At 37.3% G+C, this 13,717-nt stretch overlaps 1 protein-coding gene across 1 annotated transcript in view; it reads right to left on the minus strand.

Annotated features, from left to right (window-relative positions):
• The window catches only part of btv (dynein cytoplasmic heavy chain beethoven), a 1,245,321-nt gene that overhangs the window by 117,136 nt on the left and 1,114,468 nt on the right, over positions 1-13,717 (minus strand). Inside the window, exon 69 of the mRNA XM_090394552.1 lies at positions 788-943. Coding sequence (XP_090250678.1) covers positions 788-943 — 156 coding nt within the window. The remainder of the gene's footprint in view (positions 1-787; positions 944-13,717) is intronic.

The following is a 13,717-nucleotide window of genomic DNA, read 5'->3' on the forward strand; positions in this document are numbered from 1 at the left end:
ATGCCATTTATTTATTTATTTATTATTTTTTTCAAAACTACTCAAGTTTATGTTCCACTATTTCCAGCATCAATGGAGAATTTAAGGAAGAGAATATGAAACTGAGAACTTTTTTTCATCACAAAATAGCCAACCTGGCTGGCTGAGTGGTTAGCATATCCGCTCTCCAGCCAAAAGGCTGTGAGTTTGAATCCTGCAGTGGGCATGGATGTTTGTGATGTCTGTGGAAATACTAGTGGTGGTCTGCGGTAGATGGTGTTGGTGTAGTTGTGGTCAGTTGGAGGATTGAGTGGTGGAGAGAGAGTTGTAGAGCAGGTCTCCCCTTGATGAGTCTTTGGACTCCCTGGAGGTGTCAAATAATAATAATAATAATAATAAAAAAATTAAAAAATGCAGGAAAATGGTGGACTAGAAACAAAGTGCTTTTGTGATATAGAGTGATATATAACTTATACTGTATATCAATATTTAGACACGATGATGTTCAGAAAGATAGTCTGATGTAAAGTCAGGTGGTTGATTCGTGATTGTGCAGAATCTCTGAAGAGAACACTGAAACTATGCTAGTATACTTTGAAGCTTTTCTTCCAGCGACATAAATTTAATTTCTGTATGTCATTTATTTATTTATTTTTGGAAACTAGTCAGATCATTTTTGTTTATCATGTGTATTACTTTGGCTGCAAGGTATAATTTGTAACCACTGATACATCAAAGGTAGCCTATGTTATTTATTATTTGAAATAATAATAATAAAAAAAATATTTCTACAATTCTTTTTCATCACCTGAGGGATATACGTTCTTCTTTCCTGTACTATAGCATGAAACCATGCTAACACAAATAATGTTTGGCAACGTGTAACATTCTGTCCCTGTGATATAAACTGAGGTGTCCAATTATCATATGTCCTAAGAAGATTCTTCTTCACACTAGGAGGTGCCTATAAATATAGAAAAAAAAAAAAAAACAAGCTTAATAATTATTTGAAATTTTCAACAGCATATTTCATGCGATCTTAATATAATTTTTAATTAAATTAAATTTAGTGCAAATTGAGCTGTTTATTTATTTATGATACTTGGTTCAATTTTCATTGCTCAATCTCTTGATATAATGCTAGTTGTAAATTAATAACATAACAAAGAGGAATAGTTAATCAGAGCTGCATGACATTGTATGAAGTTTATTAGTTCAATAAAAAGAAAAGAGTATACTGAAAGGTTTCTGGTAAATTAAATTATCAAGTACACTCTGAGAATATACAGACAATGCAATAAAGAAAGAGAAATTGAGAAAAAGTGAAGTGACTAAGTGATAGAAGGTGTTCATTTGATTCAACATAAAGACTCTGAATGGGTGATATGCAAAAATCACTGGTAGCTAATCAGATAATCCGGTGATAGATTGAGTCTAACCACCAGAGCATGCTCTCGCTTGCAGAACTATAAAGCTGGGATCCATAATCAAGCTCTGAACACATAAGTGCTTGATAAATGCAGAGTAAGGAACATCAATTGGCACCCTTATCCTGAAGATGACAAATGTATATAAAGAAAGTTGGCTTTCTGTCAAAAATGAATCCCAAAAATTTGTCCTCTAGAACAACATGGATAACAGATTGTCCCATTCTTAAATCAAGATTGGGGAGGGGATGTGTTTTCAGAAGAAGTGTACACAGACAGTTTTTATGTAGATAATCTGAGCCCATGACAAAGAGCTCATGAAGAGACATGATGGCTTTCAATGACCCTCATATTACAGTAGTGACAGTAAATTGTTAAGTCATTGACATAAAGGTAATTGCCTACTTGGGGAGGAAACTGTTCAGTAACTGAGTTTACTATAATAGCAAAGAAGGACACATTTAAGACCAAGCCTTGAGGACCCCACCTCCCTTCTTGATGATATGGATGAGATAACGTGCTTCCCACTTGAACTTGGAAGATGCAGCTGAATAGGAAGTTCTTAATAAAAACAGGAAGGTTTCCATGTCGAAGAACGATGAAACCACATATTCTCATTTCAGAAAAGTATCTCTTATACATATTTCTAAATGGACCAAATTATCTATAAAAGTCATATTGTGCATTGGAAAGAAGATTGTTGCTTTCTAAGTACCAGAGAAGCCTTGTGCCATTTTTTTCTAAGACCTTACAAAGACAACTAGTCAGAGCAATGGGATAGCAATGACAATTGACTTATGCTAAGAGTCCGGAAACTCTTCTTCTATAAATATTCTGTTGTACAGTAAGAGAAGGAGGTCCATAAAAGATGTTTTATCATGCCATCAGGACCAACAACATTATGTTGATAGAGGAGAAGAGCTCTTTTTAGTTCCTCTTAACATATAGGTGATTGTATGGCTTCCATCAATCCCCTTGGTACAAAAGCTTAGCCACTGTTTCTCTTGTTCTTTCAAAATTAAAATATCGGGAGGATAGGACACTGTTGCTGATATCCTTGCCAGGATATCAGCAACAGTTCTCGTAAAGTGTCTGCAATAGCTTTGGAATCAGCAACAATATATTCATTATGTTCTAAGGTAGACAAATGGTGTGTTCTGTATCTACCTTTAATTTCCAGATTTTATCCCAGACAGTTTTTGCACTGGTTGCTTAATCCAGGATTATTTTCGACTGTGACAACTCCCTGAGCACATTTTTTTTTTTTTTTTAATGTTGAGCCCATACACAGGAGGTTGGTTGGCCAACCTATAGTACATTAGTACCGTGTATGGGTGGTGGGTTGGGAAAGGAGGAATTTGTTTACATTTGATTTGAATGACTTTAGATTGTATTCCTTGGGAAACACAGCAGGTGGGAGACTGATCCACAGTGCAGCAGTTGCAGGGATGAAGGAAGAGGAAAAGAAACTTGTTCTGTTTGTTTCTAGGTGAAGTGTGAGGGGATGTTGTGCAGTTGCTGTACGTGTTCCTATGAGTTTAGTACTGAGCGGAGAAATTATTGATGATATTTCCGATGAACATTTCCCATGGAAATATTTGTAGAATATACATACTGCAGAGACCATACGTCTGTGTGAAAGAGGGGGGGGGGAAAGAAGTTGGTAAGGGATGGATCATTGATAAATCTAATTGCTCTCCTCTGTATTGAGTCGAGCATTTTGAAAGAGCTTTTTGGGGCCTCACCCTATATGTGAGAGCAGTATTCAATAGTTGGGTGGATTTGTGACTTGTATAATGTTAATAGCTGTTTGGGGGGTGAAGTAACGTCTTGAGCGAAAGAGGAATTCTAGTTTTTTTGAGGTTGAGGATGTAATGTTTGAGATATGCTTATGCAAGGAGAGTTTTGATGTGAGAGTAATTCCAAGGTTTCAATAGGAAAAAGAAAACCAGGACGTCCTCTTAAACGATTCAACGATGACTTCTAAGGCTGGAACAGGCCATGCTAGGCCTAAATCCTTGATATGCATGATGATGATGACTATTATTATGGTCATTTCTATTGAGTTGGAATACTCACAATGGGAAGCCCACACCATTTTTCCCACAATACTACCTTTTGCAATCTATTCCTGTAATTCACCACTCACGATGAAAAAAATTCAGTCCATGAACTCTTGCTAACCAGTGATCCCTAGTTAGCGATCCCCAGTGATCATAATTATCTCACTACTTATTATATACTGAAACATTTCTTTTGTGTCAATTTTATAGGACCCTTTTAGTAATTTATAAGTTTCTATCATGCCCCTCTTTTCTGTCATTTAAGCAATGAAGCAAATGCATATTTACTCCATAAGGAATATTTCATGAACCTATCATTATCTTGGTAATAACTTGCCTGTGGATCCCTCTCCATCAACTCCACTTCCAAAAGAAAGACAGATGACAAAATTTGTGGAGTAGCCATATAACATAATTGTCTTTTATAAAGAGGAACAATAACCTCCCTAATTAAATATTTATGTGTGTGGCACAGTAGAAAATAATATTTATTTTACAAATATTTCATCTTATGTATCGTAAGACATCATCAGTGAGAGAGAACAGCAACAGTAAGGAATCTGAACAATAAAACAATACAGCACATGCCAAATTTGAATCCCTCTACAAGTTGGTGCATATTTGTTAAGTTAAAACTATTAAGCTGAAATGATAACTAATTAAATTAATTATTATAATACAATCTATTTAATACCCGAGTATAACAATTTCCTAAACTTTTGGGGTAGTAAGGCAGTCATCATGATTAAAGTTTGGTTTATGAAGTACAACTTCAGTACTTTCTTTGAAGAGTCTTTCATAACTGTAGATAGATCTGCCAGAACTTGATGGTCAGAAATATGTTTATAGACTAATCTTCCTGTTTGCCTGTAGTATGACAGACAGCATGAACACAGGGATTGGTATACTCCAGGTAGCATCATTATTGAGAGTTTGTCTTTTGGAGAGGGTAAGAGATTATGAATTTAGTTAATGGGTTTGAAAGTAGTGATAAATAGGTATTTTTTATAATCTGCTACTTGTTCAGAGATACCTCTGATGAAGGTAAGGGAGTTCTGTGGAGTTCTTCTTCTTCTCTTGGATGTTGTCTTGGAGTGATATTAACTATTTTTTTGTGTTATTCTTGGGTTGAATCTATTTAATAGAGCTGTTTCCTTTCTTTTGGTATTGCACATTGATCAGCATTCATTTTAGAAATTATGGACTTTACAACCATGTTATAAATAACTATTTTAATTTCCTGACATTTCGACGTTCATATTAAGTTCATCACCTGGAGTATATACAAATATACAAGGACAAACTGAGTTACATTTACACAGTAAGCTAAAGAAACAATGATCTCAACACTGGTTATTCTACTGGCATGACCCCTAGTGAAAAGAAAAGAAAAAAAACCAGATAAAACTACAAATTAATTAATTATTTAGAAACTACATTAGAAAGTGTTCAGGGCATGATCAGCAAGGCCAGCTTTCATGCCCTGAACACTTTACATAGAATTGACTGGAAAAGCACCAGATGTTTACATCACACCAAAACATGGTATGAATGCAAATTTAAGGAAGCCTGTGAAAGTATTATCAATCACCCCAATCTGATAAATAATGATGGTCTAAAAATCCCAAGCAAATGGAAGGAACACATATCCTACCCATGGAACCGTTCTCCCTAAGAGTTAACTATAAACAGGACTGTAGATAATCCAGAATTGTAAATCTAATATAACAATTGTTATGTTAAAAATAGGACATCATTGATAATGCAAGAAAACTATCTATAAGAAAGAATGTTTCTCTCATATTATCTTAAATAGAATTTAGTTTTGATGTAGTTTCTATAATTAATTAATTTGTAGTTTTATCTGATTTTTTTTTTTTTTCACTAAGGTCATGCCAGTAGAATAACCAGTGATCAAATCATTGTTCCTTTGGCTTACTGTGTGAAATGTAACTTAGCTTGTCCTTGTATATTTGTATATACTTCCAATGATGACCTTAAAATGAACGTTGAAACATCGAGAAATTAAAATAGTTATTTATAACACAGTTGTAAAGTCCATAATTTCTAAAATAATAGAGCTGTTATTTGAAGGCTTCCAATTCCTGTTTCAGCAACCCATTGAAAGAACAAATCTTTTGTGTGCTTTGGTCACTAAGGATTTTATAACGCCATAATAGTGAGATGGGCGGTGTGCTGATGTATTTATTGTAAATATTGCATCCTGTTAAGGTCAGTGTTTCAGTTAACAAAAGTTTAAAGTGATTCAGCTGGGTTCCATTGGATATGAATGTTTGCGAACTGAACTGAGGTCTTTTCCAATCGAAAGGCCAATGGCCACTTGTTATTCCAATTGTGCTACAGAGGCGCTTATTATTATTATTATTATTACTACCCAAGATCCCATGGAGTCAAAGACTCGTTTGGAGGTTCTTTTATCAAATACACAGCTCATCATACCGTGCTTTAAACACACTCAATGTTTCTGAAGACACCACACTCTCAGGCAAAGCATTCCAATCATTCACAACTCTGCATGAAAAAAACCTGCTTTTCACTTCCCTACTCACACTCTCCTTATACAGCTTCCAGGGATGACCTGTGGTTCTCCCCTGATCTCCCACCTATTTTCTGTAGAACCTCTGCAACACTGATCCTATAACAACCCCTTACCAACTTGTAAGTCTCTATCATATCTCCCCTCTTCCTCCTGTTACCAGACTCTGCAAGCTTCGTCTTCTCAATCTTTCCTCATACTCGACATTCTAGAGGTTAGAAACTATGTTATTTTCTTATTAAATCCCCTAAATTTCAGATCCTTATTCACCATCACCCACCAGATTTCTTATTTCCTCCACCTCCGACAATATATCCTCACCAAGCATTAATTCTGCATCCCATTTCTGTTTTCCAAATTTTAAAACCTTACATTTTGCAACATTGAACTAACATCCCCATTCCCGTGCCCAATCACTCAATTTATTCAAGGTAATTATTCAAGGTATTTAATTTATTCAAAATAAACTCTCAACATCTTTCTCTGAATCCGGAGTAATTTAATAAGGTTGTACACCCTTTGGCAACTCCTATAGTCTCATCAGTGGGAGCCAGGCTCCCACTGATGAGACCTCAATAAAGGTCGAAACCGGTATGGGTAGTGGCCCTTGCCTTAATGCATAGCATTACACATATCCTCAAGGAGATGTGCTTTGCATTATGGGAGATACTGAGATAGGAGTGATGAGAGAGCTTTCTCCACCTTTGCAATGAGTTGCCCAGTGTTGTACTAACTTACCCCCAGTCCTGAAGATACTTTCATGTGCAAACTTTGTTTGCTCACACTTGGATAAAGGATTAAACTAAACTTATTATCAGTTTATTAAAGTCTTCTTGTAAGGCCATAACATCTTCTCTACTCTTCATGGTTTGTCCCAACTTTGCATCATCTGCAAACAACTAAATATCTCCATTCAAATCTTCACCAATATCATTAATATACAAGTTAAATAGCAATGGCCCTAAAACACCCCCCCCCCCGAGGCACACCACTAGTAACTTTCCTTTTCCTGGATATCGCTCCCCCATACACAACTTGTTGATACCTATCAGATAGCCAGTCTCCCCAATGTACTAATGTAATATCCAACCCCATCTGCTCTAGTTTGACTATCAATTTATCATGCAGTAATCTATGAAAAGCATTTGCAAAATCTAAGTATATTACTGTCTATCCTTCTCCTCTGTCCATGGAAGCAGTCACTTTATTGTAATAAGTAAGTAGATTACTAAAACATGATTTCTCTTTAACAAATCCATGCTGTCCATCAAAGATAATACCATTGTTTTCAACCCAATTCCGGATCCTAATTTTCACAAGCTTCTCCAACAACTTAACTACAACACCTGACACACAGATAGGCCTATAGTTTGATACTTGAGTTCTATCACCTCCTTTATGAAATGGCACAATCTTGCCCTCCTTCCACTACTTGACCGAGTGCAAGACTTGTATTAAAAAAATATGTCAAGGCCTGCGTCAACTCCCTGGCACATTCCTTCAGAACACGTGGTGATATATTATCAAGTCCTACAGACTTATTAACATCAAGTTTGTTCATTTACCTATAGACCTCTTGCTCACTTATAATTAGTCTCTCTTCCCCATCATCAACTGCTCTCAATCTCTCCATGAAGTCATATTCACAAGAGTGAAAGACCTTTATGAACTGATCATTAAGTAAATCCACCACACCTTCTGCAACAGCTGTCTTTATACCATTTTCTCCAATCAATGTTCCTTCCATAATCATTCTTTATTTTGCTGGCTACATATCGAAAGAACTCCTTAGGATTCTTTTTGGCTTCATCAGCTAAATGCTCTTCATATCTCTCTCTTTAGCTACCCTCACCAACCCAGTCACCCACCCTGCTTGGTCTTTGTAGCCCTCATGGAATTGGTTATTTTCACTTCTCTTATGATGTTTCCATAATACCCTTTTTCTCTATATCGCATGCTTAATTTCTTTATTCATTCATTTCACACCTACCTCTTATTTAACCTTCTCACTCTTGGAATACATTTAGACATTGCATCTACTAGATAGTTTTTGAAAATCCCCCAAACTCCATTGACCTCTTTTCTAGCTAAAACCTCATTCCATGCTACACCTGCAAGCTGTCTCCTGAGCTCTTCATAATCCACCCCCCCCCCCTCCCTTGCAGTTCCACATATACCCTTTTCTTACAGATGTCCTCACACTGCTGGCAACCACCCAGGTAATCACCTCATAGTCAGTCATCACACATTGGTGGGTGATTTGACACTTCATTTATAATTACATCTTCTGATGAGATGGCCAATTCCAAGACCCTCAATCCTCGTGTGCCCTCTGTTACATACTGTCTGAGGTAATTATCCCTCATAAACTCAAGAAACTTATTTTCTTTACTTCCAGTTGCTATCTCATCATTCCAGTCTATATTGCCATAATTAAAATCACCCATAATGATCACTCTTTTCTTATTTGCTTGGCTAATTTGATTATACATTTCATAGTCACTACCATCCACATTTCCTGGTCTATAACAACATTCAACCAAGTATTTGATTCCATTCACCTCTATCTCACACCATACTGCCTCAAAATCACTGGCACTATTTCCATCTTGCATCTCTACTTTGTATGGACATAACTCTTTCTCTCATCAACAGCACTCCCCCCCCCTCCCTTTTTAACCGTTCTATCCTCATGAAACACATCATATCCTTCAATCTCTATTCCTGTCAGGATGTCGTCCTCATCTAACCATGTCTCACTTATTCCAACAATTTTGGGAGAACAGATTCAATTAGTGCAACCATTTGCCTCTGCCTTGTTTCTTACACTTCTAGCATTTGTATATAAACACAACAGCTCATTCCTGGATCTACAGCTAGTTCCACTGATAACACTCGTTCGATGTGATCTCTCCATGCTCGACTGGGAGCCATTTCCTTTTCTGCTTATTCATTTTAGAACCCTCTTCAATCCAACCGTTCCCTCTTGATCCCAGGTCATCCCATTCCTTTCCTGTCTACACATGCTCTCACATCCTCTTGGAGCATTCACCTTTCTCATGCTGTGTACTGCTGTCCACCCTGAGCCTCCCAGTTTCCCTGTTCATTTTGCACACCCATTCTCTCATTTTCCATACTCATGCCACTTACTTCTTCATTCATAACCACCTCTTAAATTTCTCCTGCCGTACTCTGCTGTTCTTCCACATCACTTCCCACTTGATCTGATTCATTCTCTATACTCACTTCTCTACCTTCCAGCAACAGTCTCTCCAAATGACTCACACCATAACCACTCAAATGCAGTCCATCACTCCCATACAGTTTATCCTTCAAACTCATATACCTCCCATATACTTCGTCCTTCAAACTCAATAAAAAGTGGGACAATGGTCTTACACCAGGCAATCAAAACATATCGCCCATTTAAAGACAATCACAAACATCAATTACCATGGATGTGTGGAGTGAGGCTATTATTGTGATCTTGTGTAAACTGGTTTGTGTAGTGGTCCTTCACAAAATGCATAGTAATATACATCTGAAAGGAAATGTGCTTTGCATTATAGAATATCAAGGCAATTGATGAAGTGAATAGCCTCTATATACAAGCAGCCTAATTATAAATTTATTTCCCATGCAAATTTTGTTTCAATTACAACTGGGTAAAGGATTAAACAAGAATATAATTTCTTAGTAAGTATAAATTGCTTTGTAACCAAGTGAAAAACTTTCTGCAGTGTATAAGGAAAGCTGGAGTGAAGAAAATTAATATTTAAAAAAAAAAGAGAACAACAGAGATAACAAATGATTTTATGAGAAAGGGGAAGAAAGATTTTTATCCAAAGAAAACGAAAAGGAGATTTAAATTTGGAAACTCTGAAATTTATATCAGAGCAAACTATGCACTTAAAGATGAAAAGAGAAAACTGAGAAAGGTAAAACTGAGAAAACTAATTGAGTTGTTGTGCTAAAATTTGTGTTCTCATCAAGAAAAATTAGGTGGGATATTGCAAATTGGAGATGGAAATGAATAGCACTATTGGAATTATAACAAAGTATATTTGTTAAGTGAATCTGAACAGTTTCAGGAGGTTTTAACATGTAATCTATGCTTTTTTGACTTTTGATGATTGTTATTGTTGTTGTTTAAAGGCCAGTTGAAATTAGAAATGACACAGAATATATTATTATTATATTATTATTTAGGCTGACAAGGAATCAAAAGATTTATCACGGGAGGTCCTTCCTAGGAAACACAAAGTCTATCATAACACTCCTTAAACTCATTGACCATTCTCGCTCTTACCACTCTATCAAGCAATGCATTCCACAGTTCAACCACCCTCCATGCAAAGAAACCACTCCTCACCCCTCTTGCTCACGGTTTCCTTTCGTAACTTCCGGGGATGGCCCCTTGTCATCATTCCTTTCCGCTGTTCAACCAAGTGAAAGAATTCTCCAGTGTCAGCCTTGTAACCACCTCTCAACAGTTTAAAAGTCTCAATAATATCACCTCTCCTCCTCCTATCCACCAAACTACAGTCCACATTCCCTCAGCTGATCCTCATAACTACATTGTACAGTCCTGAAACCCTCTTTGTTATCTGCCTTTGTACCCCTTTCCACAGTTAATTTATCCCCTTCAAATCCTGGGGACCAAATCTGAGAACAATAGTCTAAGTGTAGTCTGATCAGGGTCTTAAATAATGGAATGATAACTCTTTTATCTCTGCAGGTCAGCATCCTCTCATTATTGCAGCAATCCTCTGTGTTACCTTCACCATCTTTGCAATATGTCCCCTGAATTTCAGGTTTCTATCAATCATCAATCCCAGATCTCTCGTCTTCCTTACTTCCTCCAGTATAGCTCCTCCAATAGAGTATGTAGCATTCCATTAATGTGTCCCAAACCTCAAGACCCTACATTTCGTTGCATTAAACCGACATCCCCCATTCATTTGCCCATTTGTCTAGTTTATTCAAATCCTCTTGCAGAGCTACTACATCTGCAATATTACTAATAACCTTTCCCAGCTTCACATCATCTGCAAACAACCCCTGCAATCCACTGACAATATCATTGATATAAAGGTTAAACAAAATAGGTCCCAGTACTGAGCCCTGTGGGACCCCCACTTGTAACCCTCTGCCTCCTCGAAACTGCCCCACCATACACAACTCTCTTATACCTATTGGACAGCCAATCCTGAATCCAGTTGATCAACCTGACATACAAACCCATGTGCTGCAACTTAAATATCAGCTTATCATGTGGCACCCTGTCAAATGCTTCTCTAAATCCAAGAAAATGGCAGTATATGCCTTTCCCTCATCTGCTGCTCTTGTAACTTTATTATAAAAGGCTAGCACATAACATTACATTCATCTGCCTAATGCTGTATACGGTTCCTATCTAATTTCTCCAAGATCATAACAACTACTGATGACACACAAACTGGCCTATAATTAGACACTTCCAGTCTGCTATCATCCTTATGCAATGGCACTATCTTACCTTCATTCCATTCACTGGGCACCTTTCCCATAGCCAGACTTTCATTGAAAAGCCAGGTCCAAGGAGCTGTTAGTTCTTTAGCACATTCTCTCAAAACTCAAGGTGAAATACCATCCAGTCCCACAGCTTTACTGACATCTAGAGAATTCAGTATTTGGAACACGTTCTCCTCTTGCACCTCTAAAACCTCGAACCTGCCCTATCCCTCTAGTATTAAAGCTTACTCCCCCAGGATGAAATACACCAACAAAGTGTTCATTGAACAATTCCACTATGTCCTCTGCATCAATCACTTTATTCCCATTTTTATCCCACAATGTCATTCTTCCACAATCATTTCTCCTCCTATTGGCCACATAGCTAAAAAAATTCCCTAGTATTATCTTTGGATCTTAGTGCCAGTCTCTTCTCATATTCCAGTTTCACCTTCCTTACTATATTAGTCACTCTCCTGGCCTGAGTCTTATATTCTTCATGCATCTGCTCTCCACCCCCTCTCCTTATTTCTCTTCCATAACCTCTTTTCCACCTGCAGTTCCTGTTTGATATTGTTTGTCATCCACTTTACACCAAATTGTGTCCTCTTCTTCACTTGTGGAATACAGCTTACTATTGCTGCCAACAAATATTCTTTCACAATTTCCCACTCACCAATGATATCCCGTCCTTCTAATTCTACCCTCCATGAAACTTCCCCATGTCGATGTCTAAGACTATCATAATCACCTGCCTTATAATTCCACATATGTTCCCATCTCTTTGATACTCCTGCATGTCTATTCATCTTGCAAGTAAAAACCACATGGTCACTCTCTCCAACTGGTTGGATAGATGTCATCTCAGTTATTATCAACTCTTCTGATGGTATGACCGAATCCAAAACTCTTGAACCTCTTGTTCACCTCTATTACATGTTGCCTAAGACATTTGTCCCTCAAGAATTCTAGAAATTCTATTCCCTTATTGTTACATGCATTTTCCTCTCCTCAATTTATACTGCTGTAGTTAAAATCTCCCATAACAATCATTCTTCTTGCACTTGCCAAGATCAATTGTCTAAACATCTCCTAGTCTCCACCCGCTGTGCTCCTTGGTTTGTAGCAACACCCCACTAAATATCCCGTCTTGCCCATCTCTACCTCACAACATATGCTTTCAAAATCAATAATGTCACTGCCTTTCAAAGCCTCCACTCTTAGAGGACATAAGTCATCACTTATCATAAGCAGTACTCATCCACAGGTTTTTCCCTTCCTATCTTGCCAAAAAATGCTGTACCCTGCTACTTCAATTCCTGTTATTATATCATCTTCAGTCAACTATATCTCAGAGATCCCAGTAATCTTTTTCCAGGCTGATGCTATCAGTGCCACCAATTCCTCTCCTTTATTCCGAATACTCCTGGCATTAATATAAAGCATAAAAATGTCACTGTTTCTATACCCAGCATTATCCCCTCTCGACTCAGAGTTACCTGATGTCGTCCCCACTTCTCCCAAGTACCCATTCCCACAAGAGGCCAACCCTGCCCATCCATCTTGGACATTCTAGTTTCCCTGCATTGACACACTGACTCGTTCAGGACAGCAATCTCCCCAGATGCCTACGTCCTTCCTCATTCAAATGCAAGCGGTCTCTCGCATACAATTCCTCTCTAATGTAATGGAATCTTTATTAAGCTGTACATGTCGACATTTTCAACCAAATCCTCTGCAAATCTTGGTAAAATAAAAATAAAATAAAAAATAAAAGTTAGTTTTAAAGTGGAACTCTCAAAAAGAAGAAACTCTGCATCCTTCCATGATTTCTGTGCCTCTCTGAAAACATCATAAATAGCACATATTACAAATGGAGAAGAGGTAAATTGGATCTCTGGCCACTTCAAGTGACCAAAGATCCAGTTTGCCTTTTCCCCATTGTTTGTCAATTTAATTTACTACTTAGTAGTGCCTAGTACAATTAGAGACGTGGCCATTTCTTTAGGGGAGGAAGGGGGGGGGAATGCCATAACTTAGACACTACGTATGTCATTTCACTACTAGATAGCTTCCTCCAGTTTTATGTTTTAATGCCTGAAGGATATATCTTGGACTACTCTCAATAATATGCTTAATAATGTGAATATGTAAGAAAAGGATCTAGATGCTGCAAAGGGTTACAAGTTTAGCATAGT

This window comes from Typopeltis vanoorti, chromosome 6, assembly GCF_054136105.1.
Source record: "Typopeltis vanoorti isolate ZY-2024b chromosome 6, IOZ_Tvanoo_1.0, whole genome shotgun sequence".
Lineage (NCBI taxonomy): Eukaryota > Metazoa > Arthropoda > Arachnida > Uropygi > Thelyphonidae > Typopeltis > Typopeltis vanoorti.